Source organism: Macaca nemestrina, chromosome 5 (genome assembly GCF_043159975.1).
Source record: "Macaca nemestrina isolate mMacNem1 chromosome 5, mMacNem.hap1, whole genome shotgun sequence".
Taxonomy (NCBI): Eukaryota; Metazoa; Chordata; class Mammalia; order Primates; family Cercopithecidae; genus Macaca; species Macaca nemestrina.
In genome coordinates, this window is record NC_092129.1 from 117,307,854 (window position 1) to 117,324,888 (window position 17,035).

General features: G+C 36.6%; 2 protein-coding genes across 3 annotated transcripts in view; both read right to left on the reverse strand.

Annotated features, from left to right (window-relative positions):
* LOC105479493 (adhesion G protein-coupled receptor B3) overlaps window positions 1-13,645 on the reverse strand; it is a 735,858-nt gene extending 722,213 nt beyond the window's left edge. For both annotated transcript variants that reach the window (XM_071095963.1, XM_011737487.3), the window contains exon 1: window positions 12,889-13,645. In XM_071095963.1, coding sequence (XP_070952064.1) covers window positions 12,889-13,645 — 757 coding nt within the window. The remainder of the gene's footprint in view (window positions 1-12,888) is intronic.
* A 1,290-nt stretch (window positions 13,646-14,935) lies between these two features.
* LOC139363065 (uncharacterized) lies at window positions 14,936-16,752 on the reverse strand. The gene is made up of 3 exons (XM_071095966.1): window positions 16,745-16,752; window positions 16,349-16,473; window positions 14,936-14,949 (listed from the first exon to the last, which is right to left on the reverse strand). Exon 2 carries the CDS (start codon window positions 16,457-16,459, stop codon window positions 16,382-16,384), a length of 78 nt encoding a protein of 25 aa, XP_070952067.1. The 5' UTR covers window positions 16,460-16,473; window positions 16,745-16,752; the 3' UTR covers window positions 14,936-14,949; window positions 16,349-16,381.
* Between the last annotated feature and the right edge of the window lie 283 nt (window positions 16,753-17,035).

Genomic DNA, 17,035 nt, shown 5'->3' on the forward strand with positions numbered 1-17,035 from the left:
GGGCCTCAGGACAAACTGGCTGCAGACAGTCTGAAGAAAGTGTTTATGTTCCAGGAGCAAGAGGCAGGTCATGAGCAGATCTGTTATTTCACAAGTGTAACACACTGGGAAAGCGGGAGTCTCACTGCTGGCTTAAACACAGCTTGGTTTCATGGCACTAAGGTCTGTGCTAAGCAAAAGCAGAGACACTGAGTCCTGGCAGGAGATTGCAAATGCCTACCAGACTGTTTGAGGCATGGTGGAGAAGTGACAGAGAATGCTTATGGGACACTACCCAGCAGGCATTGAAGACACCTGAGAAGCTCCATAGAGAAAGCTGAAGACTTGCATAAGAGGTGGGAGTTAGACTGAGGCAAACTCAATTATCGGGCTGTGTGGGGAAGAGCAGAGTATGGAAACAAATTAAGCACAGATAGATATGCAGTCCATAGGATCCTAGACAAATTATGAATTTTGTTCTAAGCAAAACACAGTAAGAACAAACTAACAGTCCTTATACATACTTTGTGATCATAAAACTGAAAATATTAGTTTTCAATGGAAGAAAGTTTAAAACATGAATTTTTTGTATGCGGCTTCATATGGGAACACTGATGTATAGTTCTGCAGTGGTTTTTCAAGAACAGTTGCCTCTCCTACCAATACAGGAAGAAAAGAGAGACTGATTAGGCATGGCTTTAGGCTTTCTGTCCACTTCATCCAAAGCAGCTCTGTTTTTAAAAGGCTCTTATATATTGGCTTCCATTTAGAAAAAAAGGTTCCACTGCTAAGGGGAGAAAATGTTGTATTAATTCACGTCCTACCATTTACTCATTTCTTTTGCCTAAATCAGTTCTTTATTTAGTGGCTCAACTTCTGTTCTCCTAAACTCCCACTGCTCCATATTTGTGGTTTCTGTGGTCTCAGAATGCAGAGGCCAGAGGCAAGCACATGTAATATTTATTATACCTAGAATTCATTTGTGACCCTTTATTACCAATTGAACGCCAAAGTATGATCATCAGAAAATTCCAGGGAAACCACTAAACAGAAAGAAGTCATATGTTTTTAAAAGAGTAGATTTTGACTATACTACAAGCTAAAGTATTAAAATGTTCTCTTTCTTGGAAGTGAAATGATGCTGCTCCACGGCTATTTGCTTCATCGTATTTGAAAGCAAAGCCTGTGAAAAATAAAATGGCCATTGCAATTGGCTAATTTCTCAAGCACCACTTAAAAAATATACAGTTTGCCCTTTAAGTTACAAAAACCAAGGCCAGCCAAAGAGAACTGACCACAGGCTGACATATCTGTAAAGGAAGCTGACCTCTCTTGGAAGCCAAAATAAACTGAAATTTCTCAGTCTACAGTGCAGAGGCAGATCTTTGAAAGTTTGCCAGATTTATGTGGAAAGATTTATATAAAGTAAACAGATTTTTGTTTTCCCAAGTTGCCCTCTTTTTTACATTATAATTATTATAAGTAGTAAACATAAGAAGTATTTCCAAAAACATTCAGCAGACATAAAATAATTGTTTTGCATTGCCTATTCAAAAAATCATAAAGCTGTTTCAATAGAAGTCTAGAAGAAAAGTCAGCCTTTTAATTTTTTTCAGTTACTTCTTTTCCTCTCAGGCTCCTTTCTTGATGTGAAAAGCAACAAATGGACAAACAAAAAGGAAAAGTAAAAAGCTGTAATTTTCCTTATGAAATCATAAAGGAAAACTTAGCTGCCTTGATGCGTTTTTGGAATAAAACAAAGAAGATACACAAAAATACATTTTGTGTATGTGTTTTGTTTTGGTTTTGTTTTGTTTTGAGACAGTGAGATCAACAGGCAAAATGAAACTTGAACAGCAACCAAAATTCTATTTTTATTTTTATCTTTCATTTTTTAAATGATATAAAATTAGATTAAATTCTTAATCTGTCAGGAATTTTTATGTTTTATATGGGAGCCTTGAAGTAATTTGTTTTTGTCAGCTCACACAAATTTCTTTGAACATCTAGGGCAGTGCAAATGTTCCACTGTCACATCAATACTGAAAATAAATATTATGTATGATGTATATGAATGTATGTGTATTATATAATTTTTAAAAATTGTGATGCAATAAAAAAAAACCAACAGATAAATACAGAAAAATACATAGAGAGCCTAAACTCAAAGAAGAGTTATTAAGACAAACACATATTGATATTTTAATTTTCATTACTTCATTGTTATTTATTTCTCTGTACACTTGGGCTACTCTGTGCACCCATCTGCAAAAGGGATAATTATTACATAGGACCTTTAGTTCATTACATGTAAGGACCAAAATATAAAACACTGATTTCTGATTTATTTTATATATACTCCAAAATCACCTCACTAACTCAACTATACACCCCGGTGTTAGTCAGGGTCCCAGTAAGAAACCCATGGTTCTTAAGGTATTTTGAGAAGCAAGTACAACAGCATGAATAGTGCTTGGAGTAAGCAAGGAAAGGTAGTTCAGTGTCCAGGGCTAGAAACAGTGGGGAGCCATTACTACCCACAGGCTTCAAGGAGTAAGGCTACTGGCACCAGAGCATCAAAGAGGGAGGTCACCTGACAGAAGCTATAATCTTCAACAGAGGACAGGGGCATGCAGCCAACCCACAGCAATGCAAGGGGAGAGGCCCAGAAAAAGAGACCCCGACTTTGCTCATTTCTCACCTTCAATGCTATTTCTCAATGTATCGCAAGTTAACCAAGAATGCACGACATTATTTCTCCAAAACATAGATTTCCTCAGACAATAACAAAGTAAAAATCCAAGATAGATCATCTTAGTAAATCTATACAGACTCTGAACTTGAAATACATGCTCTTTAAATTTAATAATCTTAGACTGAAAATCAGTCGTTTTTTGAGACCTACCTCATATTTGTTTAAATTATGTATACAAAATAGAACAAAAAACCTAATGAATGAAAGCTTTAATTTGTAGACACTAGTCTACATTAAGTAGTATGTCAAGGTATACTCCGATTACTGTCCTGAATAAATATCAGGTAATTTTAATGATTAGATTTATCAAATAGCCCTAAATGACTGTTCATCTTTTATCTTATAGAGATGCTGTTGAATGTATATTCCAAAACGAGTTATGCTCAGCTGAAATGATGGTCCCATTATATGTATGCAGATTAGGGTTCCATTAATCAGGTAAGATTTGGACTAAATAGTGTTGAAATATCTTTATAAGTCTGAATATTTGTGATTCCGTTTCAAAAGTACTCCAGACCTAGAGGGAGTAAGAAAATCTATAGCTCTGAAATTCTTTAGCTTTCCATTTGATCTAATTTGTAGTAAAATTATTTAAAAAGAAAGACCATGATTCTTAGAGTATTCTGCATAATTGACACAGGCAAATAATATGTACCTGACACAGTTTTTGCCCATATAAAACGATACGTGCAATAGAGCTTTGCAAACTAGAAAGCATTTCCTGAATGATAGGTGTTGTTATATTCTTTGTATTTATGAAGTCTTTATTTAAATGCTTTAGTTCTTTATTTTCTGAAGGGTGATATGTAAAGATTCTCTTTAAAAATGCATCTTATTGGAGAACAAATTATTAGTGTTTAAGTACATATAGAAATTTTTTTAAAAAAAATTTATCAAAATTTTAAAAATTGCCTTAAAAAGGAGGAACACCAGGAGAAATGTCATGAGATGAATGTTGTATACTACTCATCTAGTATGAACCACCCAGGAAAGCAAATGTTTCTGTGACATTTCTATTACCTTAACATATCCGTTGTTAAAAAGTAATGTTACCTAGATAACTTTCCGTGATTGACTCCACAATTTTCTTAATGCTTTTTAAGCATTAATGTCTGAGTACATTTGCTACATCCTAGATATTGCAATCTGGATCCATCAGCGTTCTAATGTCTTTCTCATGCCCATATTTGTTCTCTTTTGAAAAAAAAAAAAAAACTCTCACTCCCCAAATACACTTGTTTTTTAGTAGAAATAATTTGAGAAAATATTTATCCAGGATTAAGTTGGCAGGTAAATTATTTCATTTTACATAATAGAAACAGAAACCAAACAGTAACCATTTTACCTTCATATTTTATAACATGCCCCAGGCATCATCATTGTGTGACAGGGATTGGTTATAGGAAAAATGCACATCGGCAAACATTTTAGATTTCAGAAAAGACTGCTATTCATTCAATTAATTTTGAGTTAACCAGCTACATGTTCATGTATTTAGTGCATTTGTTACTTATTGAACTTTCCATGCACACTAGAAATACTTTATTAAACTTTTACAGCCATGTAGCTAGGTCACTCTCTGCAAGGAGACAAAATTCCTGGAGGATAGCGGAAAGATAATTGAATGTAGAGCCTGTGGCATTTCATAGAGTCTCATAGATGATAGTTTTAAATTTTACCTTATGAAAATATCAGAATTCTCAAATTAATGCTAACCTTTTTGGGGTTTTTGTTTTTTTCAATATCTAATTATGTAAGCATTGTGGGGGGATATTTGGGATCATTGGTCTCTAATAACTTATCACAATTCACTGAATGAAATTCCAGCAAAGTCATCCTATTTTCCAAGTGGTTAAATATGGACTAGCATTTCGAGATAATTTCTTTTCAAAATAGATCTCAAAACATAAACTGCATTTTGCAGAATCCAGCAAAGATTAAAATAGTCGGAAATCATTTAACTTAAATAGCTTTGCTGCCTATCAGCAATGATATTCAAAGGACAGCGTTCCAGGCCCAGGATGATGCACACACCACTATCTTGATCTAGGTGATGTATTATTAGTCATGCCTTCATCAACACAAAGGTATTGAGATGTTACCTTTTCTTCATCTAATACAAAATAGACACATATCTCTATGGCTTTATGATCCTTGGTTAAATGCTCTAAATTTATAGTCAAGTTCAAATAATTAAATGGCACTCTAAATCATTATTGATTATCAATTATTTATGGTTTATAGCCAAAAAATAAGAATAAAAACAAAGTTTCCAAAACTGCACTGATTTGAAGATAATATTTTATATCAATGTATATTAATATACAAAAATAAAATTTAAAGTGTTGGGTACTAGATACATTAAATACCATATAATGACATCATATAATGAAAAATATATACAAAAATTATAACTGTTTCAAGTGTAAATCGAATACTTAAATAAAATTCTGCTTCACAAAGAAACATTATAAGCAGTTTCAAACATAATGAAAAATACCTCAGTGAAAATTTATTTTGATTACGATAATAGGTTATAAGAAATCCATGCTTAACATATGTAGGTCTCATTCTACAGAGCTACTACACCTTCTACACTCAACAACTTCATTATGAACAGCATTCTTTTGTTTCAATTTTGCTTTGTTCATTCATATTTTCAATCATACACACATGAAATATGGAAATCCTTCTTAAAGTTTCCAACCCAAATTCCCTTTTCTGGTCCCCAGGATTATACTCATTAAGAATTCCATGCACAAAACTTCAAGTTCTCAGTAGATTCCTAATCAGTAAATAAATAAATGTTTGCATAATAACAAAAATACCAGAGAAAAGATGTTTTTAAACCAATATTATCACCCCCTCCTCTCCACAACACATGCACACACACATGCACGCACACTCTTACACAATTAAAAGTTTCAAATGGTTCTCAAAACTTTGCAGACCCATATAACTGCTATGTAGCATCACATAGTTACTCAAGTTACTTCTTCTCTTCCTTGCCATTCTCCCTACCCAAAAACAAAACAAAAAATAAAATGTACTCCAGTCCTGTATATGCAAGTTTTATTAAAGGTAAAAAACAGACAAAACAACCAATAAAAACATATGAAGTACTAGGAAAATTCGGTGTTATCATTTGTGTTTGTTTATTTTTATCAACTCGCCAAAACTTGGAATTCTATCTTGTTTTTTGTTTTGTTTTTTGTTTTTGACAAAGTTTTGCTCTTGTCGCCCAGGCTGGAGTGCAGTGGCCTGATCTCCGCTCACTGCAACTTTTCTGCTGCCTCAGCCTCCTGAGAAGCTGGGATTACAGGCATGCGCCACCACACCCGGCTAATTTTTGTATTTTTAGTAGAGATGGGGTTTCATCATGTTGGCCGGGTCCAGAACTCCTGACCTCAGGTGATCCACCACCTCAGCCTCCCAAAGTGATGGGATTACAGGCGTGAGTTACTATGCCCGCCTGGAAGTCTACCATTTTGAATGTTAACTTTTTCCATCCTGGACACAGGTCATCATGTCTGGGTAATTTTATTTTATACAAATGATAAACAATTTCTAATATTTTATGAGAAAATTGCATAAGAATATAGATATGTCTGAAATAAAATGTGAGTTTTAATCAGGAATTGTTTTGATCTACCAGAAGTTGAAGAAGGGAGTTTGAGGGAAAAGAAAAGGGCACTGGGCCGCCACGGTGGCTCCCGCCTGTAATCCTAGCACTTTGAGATGCCGAGGCAGGTGGATCATCTGAGGTCAGGAGTTCGAGACCAGCCTGGCTAACATAGTGAAACCCCATTTCTACTAAAAATTCAAAAAATTAGCCAGGCGTGGTGGTGCACACCTGTAATCCCAGCTACTCAGGAGGCTGAGGCGGGAGAATCGCTTGAACCCCGGAGGCGGAGGTTGCAGTGGCCTAGATCACACCATGACACTCCAGCTTAGGCAACAATAGGGCAACGCTGTCTCAAAAAAGGAAAAAGAAAAGAGCACTAACATTTATCGAGGGCCTAACATAACTTGAGCTTACACGCAGTCTCATTTAGTATGACACTCCATTACAGTAGGTATTATTCTCAGTTTATTAGTTAGTCAAGCTCAGTCACTTGTCAAAGGTGTTACTAAGTGGCTGAGTCATTTTTGGGACCAAAGTTTTTCTTATACCAAATCATGCTTCTCATTTCAAGGAAGTGACACATCTAGAAAAAAAGTAATATCTCTGATTTCTTATTAGTTAATTGAATTGGGAAGAAATTTCCACAGGCACTGACAGGAACTGAAATATTCCAAGTCATTAATTTTATTAATTTTTTATACATGATGTCATTTCCTATCCTCCTGTACCCTGAGAAATAAGCATTATTAGCCTACTCTGAAAATAAGAAAGTGATAATATAGAGTAATAGTCATTATAAGGAACAGCAAATTAAAACTCAGCTCTCTTTGGTTCATGATCTTAAAACCCAATACATACAATTTAGAAAAAAAAAAAAATTTGTTAATCTTATTTTTAAAGAAACAATGATTTATTTTCCAAGGGCCAGATTGCTTTTATAGGTAATATATATCAGACTTAGCCTAAAGAAAAACTATGATTTATAAATTAGATACATGGAAAAAAATCAGCTTAACAATAAAATTGCTTCTATTAGCAAAGTAAGTAAAAGAAAACATGCAAAAAGCTGGATTTTAAGAGAAGTAAAATTCCTATCTTGATTTTGGTAGAAAATAAACTTGAAGTACATTTATCTACAGCTGTAGTAAAAATCCTCTGGAACACAAATGCTGGCACATGTGTGCATGCATGGTATACATACAAATGCACTTGTGTTCACACCCTTCTTAGTATTTTAAATCTATTGTCTACAAAATATATGTTACCATGTAATGGAGTTTTCTTTCATTAAATGCTACATATATGAGCTACTCCTTAATTGGCGAAATTCTAAGATGGCAAACAGAATAACTGTGGCATTTTGTTATACTTGACCAGGCCTACAATTTTTACTAATATTCCATCATTAACATAGATCATAATCAAAAGTGAATAACAGTAACATTGAAACTGATGTGTAAATAGTCTTTTCCTATTTCTTGGAAAGACAGCTTATGTTTATCTTCAAAGTGTGGAGGAGAGGATTTGCAAAATGTCATTACTGTACAAGTAATGCTAGGGCCAGAAAAGAGAAACAGAGAGAGAAATGAAGTCAAATAAAGAGAGAAATTGGCAAATTTTCTTACCACTTTTTTTCTAGATGGGCATACATAGCAAGTTCTATTTATCATTGACATTTTAAAATAAACATATAAATAATTAAGAATGTTTGTTAGTAAGTCGTTCTTGTTCTTTTAAAAACTTTTAAAATAACACTTTGTAGATCAGGAACTGACATCAATAATGCATTAATAACATTGGAAATTATAAAAATAGTAGCAATCTTCCCCTAATAAAGCTGTAAGTAAAAGGTGGATGCTTTCCCAAAGTCATGTATTTCTATTCTTTTTATTGTAACCTATTTATTGCTGTCTTTCCTATTGAGATATTTTTGTTTCATTTATTTCACATTCATTTCAACCAATATTTACTAAAACCCCGTTCAGAGTGTGCTGGATAATTGAAAGCCTCAGGATTTTTTTTTTTTTTTTTTCTTTTCCTTAGATAGAGTCTTGCTCTGTCACCCAGGCTAGAGTGCAGTGGTGCCATCTTGGCTCACTGCAACCTCTGTCTCCAGGGTTCAAGCAATTCTCTGCCTCAGCCTCGTGAGTAGCTGGGATTACAGGCTCCCACCACCACACCCAGCTAATTTTCGTATTTTTAGTAGAGACAGGGTTTCGCCATATTGGCCTGGCTGGTCTTGAACTCCTGACCTCGTGATCCACCCGCTTCAGCCTCCTAAAGTGTTGGGATTACAGGTGCAAGTCACTGCGTCCAGTCGAGATGAAAATATTAATGTAAAATCACACTGCAATATGATGAATGCTAGAAAAGAAGTATAGTATGTGCAAAAGTCTGTAGGATCTAGCACAGGGAAAGGGCAAACTATCACTCTGTTTCTTCAAGGAACAACAAATTCAGTAAATCTTTCTGCATTCTGATAAAGAGTATGGCATCCTGGCAGTGATATACAAGACAAAAAAGGAAGATGAAAAAAGTATAAAGAGAAAGGTGAATGATGACTCCTAAAGTTATCTGAGGGCAAACAGAACAAAGGTAAAAAGAAATGGGGACGCTAAACTGACATAGACTCAAATCACTTTAGACTGCAAATATGTGCCTAAAAATACCAACACATACACACGCAGGCATGAGCTAAAGTCTACACAGGCCTATGGTGAGACTTCCCTTGGGGAGTGGAATATCAAGGATTAGCAAAGGCAGAGTAGAAAGACAAGTGAGTGTGTGTGTTCAGATTTCCTGGAATCTATACAGAGATCCCAATTTCCTTTCACATAAGTAGCGCCATTGATGCCAGTAAGAAACAAAGATTCCATTAAGGCTTATTACGTGATTTAATATCCTGGTGTGGAATTTTTCTGCCAAAACTGTTTTAATCATTTATTGTAAATGAAGTGGTAAGAAATAAGATATTTTTACTCCACATTCTATATCGCAGCTATACAGTCCAGAATTATCTTCAGCAAAACAGTCCTATAAACCATAGTAAAGACCTCAGGACAATTAAAGATGACTTTGTTAACAAATACCAGTCTTTCTCCAGACTTGTACCTAAAATCTGGTAAACCACAGCGTCATTTGAGTTTTTTTCTTTTTTTTTAAGTTATAGCCATTATATGTTAAGAGGTTTTTAAAAAGCTATATGGAATACGACATTTTTATTTGGGGAAAAAAAAGGCTTTATTTTGTCAACTTAATAATTCACAATTTCATATAAAAATTAGGGAAATAATTAAGTTTCTATAATGACATGATACCCCCAAATACGTCAAATATGATCTTAAACAAGATATTTTTAAAATGTACTCAAATGTAATACTTTAATGAAGCATTAGTCAAATAATTTACTTTGTATGATATATTCAAGATCACATTTGTAATTGTTAGTGTCACTAAAAACAGCAATAGTTTTCTTGCTGTTGTTTTCTGGTTATAAAATTTTTCAGCACATGAATATATTATTAAAGACGGTTCTAGCATAAATCCTATCTCAAAGTAGGCATCCCACTCCTGACAGTCTATTGTTTCTTCAATACTAAATACCAAATATGAGTTCATAATACCAGTGGACACACTCACAATATTCAACATTTGATATGTCTTTGCCATCACCATTAGTATTACACAAAACAATCTGGAATCACATCTACTAAGTGTGAAGACTCTTTGAATTTGTGCCACTTCTATGGTGTAATACGTGTTGAAGATATTTCTACTCCAGGCAGGCCTTCTGAGTCAGTATTTATTAGTGAATAAAATGGGAGTCAAAGGAGAGTAATCTTGTATTTATTCCTCTGGTAACTTAAAAGACAACCTTTTAAAATAGGAAATGGAAAACATCAAGTAATATAAAATATAAGTTGAATTTTTAAAACCTAATTTTAAAAGCTAGAATTACATGCTATCATATAAAATGACACTCTGGAATAAAATGAGATATGAGTAGCACAACTATATGTAATGATTAACCTCAAGCTCTATGTCATTATATGGTAGTTTACTTGAAATGGTATTAAATAATTATTTATTAGTATTTTATATATCATTAATATCAAATATTGAAGACAAAATGTACTTTGCTTAAATTTGATTAAATCAAAGGTCAATAGATTTTCACATTCCTTTCCTACAATGTAGCCTAGCCAAAGAGATATTATTTAACTGGGGTAAAGAGTGGTACATGTACTCTGTAAGAATTACTTAACAAATGCATCAGCTACAATTGTGTCATCAGTAATTTCTTATCCTTACCTTTCTGACCTCAGAATACCTAAACAAAGAACACAAATTCACAATGTACAGAATAGACTATGCACTTCTACTGACATAGCATATGTTGCTCCCCTATGAGACAAACTTTTCTAGTTCAACTCTGTTAACATCATACTGCACTTTAAATGTAAGTATATTTGTCAGTGAAGGTATTTCTTTTTCATTTTGCCAGTGAATAAACAACAATATACAATTTGTCTCCCATGGTCTAAAATCACTCTTATTTGTCTTCACTTACAAAACAAATGGCTATCTAGTGTAGCTTCTGTAAATCCCAGCATTATCTTAACCCACATTTCAAGATCATGATCAACAAAATCTTTGAAAAGCATGCTTATTGTGCACACTAAAACTTTGTTTTTGTCACTTACTACCTTTCATATAAAAGAGTTGTGACACTGAATTCACTTTCCACTGTCATCAGTACTCAATTTTATGATAGAAATTTAACCATTGAAGAAACAGAGTTTCTAAATTTTATTAAAATAACAATAAAACAAACAAAAACCAGCTTCTTATGTTAATTGTTTATTAGCCAGGTTGTAACATCACATTTTTTGAGTGTACTGTAGCTTCTTATTCTAGGGGACACTAATTAGTTTTAAATGGTGTTAAATACCATCCCTGCAGTTGCAAGTGCTTCTCTGGGATTTTTTACTACAGAAAATAACTCCTGCAATTTAAAACCACTTTGTTTTCTTCAGTCACAGCTGATAGTGAAACAGTGACCTGCAGAAATCTTTAAGGTTTTCACCCCTCTCTCACTGCCATTAGTCTGCCTTCATTTTCTAACAGGTCTTTTCCTCTCCTACCATCGCTCTTCCATAATTTCCATCCCTTAAATTGCAGCCAGCAGAGAAATAGCGTTAGGCTATTTAGGTTCTCCATTCCTCCACTCCCCCTTACAAAGCCTTGGCTACCCTTAAAGAAAATTCTCCAACAACGTGTCAATTTTATATTGGCCACAAAGACAACGTCTGTTGGTTGAGGAAAAGGAAAGAGGGACTGGAGCTTGGAGACTGGAGTTTGGCTGTCCCTTTCCACAGACTGGGATCTTTGTGGCGATCAGAAAACATTTCCTGCATAAGAAATCAATACACTCTCTGGTTGCAGGATTGGGAAGCAAGAACGAATATGTATCAGCCGTGTCCTTAAAGGAATGGAACACAACATCCATTAACCTTCCAAACAAGAAAAGTCATTTTCTCAAAATATGTCACGCTTTCTTGCATTATGACACATCATCACAACCTCAAATTCTCTGGTAGCTCCCCCACTGGGGATTGGGTGAAAACTATAAATCATTCCTGTACTTTCTTTTTCTTCCGCATTTCCGCTGCACTTCCTCCCCCTCCTTCCCCCCATCTAGCTCTGAGACGTTCCTTCTCTTTTGTGCATCAACCGGGGACCAAGAAGATAAAGACAAAAATTCACTCTCAAGAGGCGGATGGGGTCCTAAAGGATCAGTATGTGTTTTCATTGCACCCCTCCACCCCATCCTCAGGCGACTCCAGAACCAGAAGACCTGGAGAGTTTGCACTTCTAGTGACTGCCTTCTGACCCAGGAAAGAGCAAGCGTGCGAGATTTTTGCGCAAGCACCTCAAATAAAATTCCAGACCAGGGGAGAAGGTATACCCCTGCCTTCAAGTGTCAGGAAGTCATTTGGTCCAAACAGGCAAGCTAATGAGTTTGCACCACCTTTTAGCCAAGATGCCTCAAAATCAAACCTGGAAATGGGTGGGGAGTGAGAGGGAAGGACTCTGTGGGCATAGGAGAGAGGAAGTAAAGTGGACGTTTTGCTGGGCTGGAGCAGAAGGGAGATGTCTATAAATCCATTTCACAGGTGGAGCGTCTGTGTCACCTCAAGGGGCTGCAGCCTGAATAATGGCATCCCTCTCCCTCCTCACCAATCTCTAGTGCAAGCTGGCTCTAGGTTTCTGCATCTTTCTCCTGAAAATTCCACCCGCACTTCCAGCGCATGCTGGTGAGCTATCCAGCCCTCACCGCCCTATCTCTAAAACCCTGAATCCTAAAACTAGCTCAAGAGACCTTTATCAGTGAATACCACAAATCAAATGAATCCAAAAGTGACAATAAAGGAGAAAAAAATAGGCCTGTCTGTTGAAACAGCACGTTTTAACTCCATCTCCCAAAAGTGCTCCCCCGCTCACCTTCCCCTCTCCTTTGGCCACTTACCTTCTTTGGGTGGTCGCTTGGCCTCCCTGGTAAGATTGCAGACTTGGGTGGTTTGCAGCTCCTGGGTCAGGCAGCCCTCTGTCTGCTCATTCAGGGGTAACACCACGTTATTTAACAAAACCAGCGACTGGTCGTCGATCCCCCACTCTCCCAAATGCTGAGGGCAGGTGCATTTTGTATACATGATCCCACATGATTCTGTTCTCCCATTTTCTGATTTTAAGCAGCTCTCCAACCAAGTGCATAATACATGGCAACCAAATTGGCTTGGGCTGACCTTGTTCAATACCAAAAACTCAAAAAAAGATTTCTGATCTTCTTCCCCTTTTTTCTGTAATCCTGGGAAATCAGATGGAAATACTCGACGTATTTGAATAAAATTTTTATCATATTGTAGAAAAACGAAAGCATTCTTGGAATTGCAGAGTTGCATTATAGAATGATTCTTTCTTAAAAGATCCTTTATTTTTTCATGGGAAAAATGATCAAACTGATAAGCCAGGAGTGAAAAGTTAGAGCAGCTAAGGTCCTTTTTGGAAAATTTCAGGTAAATGCTATATTTGGTTGGATCTGGATTTTCCAGCGTCCAAGTGCAGTTTGTAAAGTTTTTGGGAAACATTTCACTTACAGAATACGATCCATAAATGACTCCCTTCACCAAAGTTGAACACCAGAAGTCTTGGGCAGCATTAAATCCAAACATAACCAGGAGATAGGTGGAAAATATATAAATCAGCAGGTTACGAACAGCCTTCATCCTATGTCATTTGGCCTGTAAAAATGGCAATGAAAGTAAAATGCAAGTAGGAGTCTACACGCATTGAGAAAATAAACTCCTTTCAATATTACAGCCAGCTGTTTTCAAGATTTCGGTAAAAAAAACCCTTTTTAAAAGAAGGACAGGTAATTTTTATTTTATAACACAGGAAAATTATCTGTTGCTGTGTGAACAGCGCCCTCATGTGGCCATTCACAGTGGTCAAATTCGCAACATTCCATTTAGAAATAACATTTAATAGATTATTAATAGGAATGCCCTAACTTATCTACCAGGATATCCTCCACGTCCATTATCATTCTATCGAATGAACAGGGAAAACATGGAGTTTTAAAACGTCATAATGTAAACGCTAATTGCCGAAATAGTATTAATCAGTCTATAGTCTATACAACCTCTCTCTCTCTGTCCTTTGCCTGCAGTAAACACCATCATACAAAATCTAATCTGATAATCTGGGAACAGGCTGTCATCACATTATTTCCCTTCTCTTAAATGTGAAAAGTAATGATGATAAATTATGGCCACAATTTTAAAAGCACAAATGATAATTTATTACAGATGGAACATCATCTCCCAAATGCCCCACTTGCCTTTGCAGGGGCCACCATGTGAACTGCTCAGAAATTCCTTTGCAAAAACATGGGCATTCATGTGGATTAATTAATTTTAAAAACATCATTTGAGAAAGGGCATAGATGGATAAACACATAGGGGAGACTCGTTGTTCAACATCACCATTGAGAACCAAGATTTAAGGCAGTCATTTCAATGTGACATGCCCTCTTGGGATACATAAAGTGGATCACTGTATTAGTATCTGTATCCAAAGGTGATGTCAGTAAAAAAAAAAAAAAATACAAAACCATAGTAATTGAGCTGGTTTCAGTCTTTTAATTTTTGAAAAATTATCTTATCAACTGTAATTTAAGGCTTACACATGGTAATAAAACACATTAGCATTTTTGTTCCTAGCAGATTCCAATTATTGGATTGCTCCCTTTCCAACAACAACTCCAAAGCTCCTCTTTTCTTTTCTTTCTTTTTTTTTTTTTTAAATTTCAACCCTGGCTTTGGATAATAAAGTAGTCCTTGATTATATTTACCTCTGTAAGTTGTTATCCAAAAATAACTTGAATATTTTTCAGCTTTAACCTTTAAGAAGTTATTTCTTAGAATAAATGACACTGCTTTTTGTTTGTTTGTTTGTTTAGCCTTTGAGCTGATAAAAGTGATGCCAAGTTAATTTTAAAAGTCTTTAGGCTGCAGTCTCTTCCACTGTTCTGTAAACAGAGACAGACATACAGACATATAGACAGTTAAAGAGTTTTCATGCCTTTGCCTGGGTCTTCTCTGAACCAAAGGATAAAACCCTCTTCCTTCCCATTGCATAACACACACCAACGCATGCACACCAAATCCAGTGACCGAAGTCCCTGAAGATAGATCTGCATTTTCTAGATTATAATTCAAATTCTATGTCTTGATATAGGCAAACACAGCCCCAACTCTAAATCTCTATATAGCAGCAGTTTAAAATAACATCAGAACTGCTGGGACCATCAAAACAGTGTTCTCTGTTTCAAGCAAATAGCTCAATGAATAATGCATTTTCTTCATGAGAAAATAAGCCAATGAGCATTTAAAGGTTTAAAAAAAAAACAACAACAGAGAAAGTTGTAAGAAATTCTGGAAATAATTTCCTTTTTTTTCTTTTTTTTTTTTTTTTTTTTTTTTTTTTTTTTTTGCTGTTGCACTTTGCAGGCAATGCAGGTCTGCGCAGTGTTCTTCAGGATAGAGTGTAGGCGTTGAGAGCCAATGTGACAATAAGTGTCTAAATTAGGAATTCCATCCATGAAAGGGGATTTCATTTTATAATCAGGAACTCAAAAAGAGGTCGTATGTCTTTTCCTAATGAAACTGGTACTTTTGCTTCCATTTATTTGACAGTGCATGTCTGCAATGCCGTGCTCATCAATGATCAGAAAGAGTGAGGAAATAGCACTTTAATGCCTGCTCAAGAGAGCACACTCAGTATAATGCTCTTTATTTTTCATCAGTCTGGAGTACAGAGTCTTGTTTTGTTCTAAATAATAAAAAATAAATTATTACCCTCATCCCCCTTTGGACTGCAGGGACCGTTCAAAAAGCTGTATTTCCCTCTTAAAGAAGAGGTGGGGGCAGGGGCAAAGGCTGGCCACGGAGGTGTCAAGGATGTCTTATTTATTTATCTATCTATCTCTTGCTGAGAAGCAAACCAGCACTGAGTTTAGCTATTCTCACAACTGATTTTCTGGGTGACACTTTAGTTTAGTCGAACATAGACGGCGCCATCACTCCACAGATTTTTCCCCCCAATAGAAGACCCACTGCCTTCTCTTAACTTCCTTTTAACCTAAAATTTTCCCCCCATAAAATTACCCCAATCACACAAAACTGCCAGATTTTCTAGGTCTCTCTGCTTATTCCTTCTGACCCAGCACATCTCTTGAAAACCAGACTTCTCTAACTTTTCAACTGCGGCGTTTCAGTAAATGCAGACAGTCGGATTTGCTCACAGCCTCCCCATCCGCCAGCAACAGCCTTTCCTTTCATTTTCCTCCCTTCTGAAACATTAAGCCCAAAGCTCCACGGTGGCGACCCCCGGCAGAGAAAAGGTGACCCCTGGACCCCCTTCCTTACCTTCCACTCCGAAAGCTCAGGGAGGCTCTTGCTCTAAGACACCAGCACAGGCACGCGTCCCAGCAACAGTGACGGAGAGACTCCCCTTCGGTCCCAATCACCGTTGCCCATTTTCCCCGGCTCAGCTTCCAAAATCAGGATTTATTTTAAAAAATGCATACATACGAAAAGCAAAAGGTGAGGGGTGGGAACGAAAGGGGGGTCGATGAGAGAGAGAGAAAAAAAAAAAGCCACCAGGAGCCCAGAACCTTGCGCCGTATCCAACTGAATCCAACCTCCAATCCGAGGGGGGCTAAAGGGAGGAGAAGCCCCCCCAAGGGAGACTCTAAGGAACCCCCCAAAATGTAAGTGGCTTAAGAGCGAAGATTTGTTTCATAAAAGCTACCCCCAACAAACCGATTAGCCAAGAAGCAAAGAAAGCGCTGAGACGAGAAGTGACCGGCGGCGGCGGCGGCTGCTATGGCAGATTTGTTGGGGCGGTGGGTTTATTACGGGAGTATTCGCGGTCGGATCGGAAGGCTCAAGCTTATGCTCTTTCCTCTTTCCGCTTTCCTCCCTCCTCCTCCTCCCCCCTGCAGGTACTGATGGACGGACGGCGACTAAGGAGAGGGGGGAAAAATCCTTGGCTGGTGATGTCGGAAAGCTGTTTGAATGCCCAGCGAGGAGGGAGGCGCGAGAGGGAGCGAG

Excerpts from the sequence above, each read along its gene's own strand:
- LOC139363065 (XM_071095966.1), bottom strand. The coding sequence starts at position 16,459 with ATGGGCAACGGTGATTGGGACCGAAGGGGAGTCTCTCCGTCACTGTTG.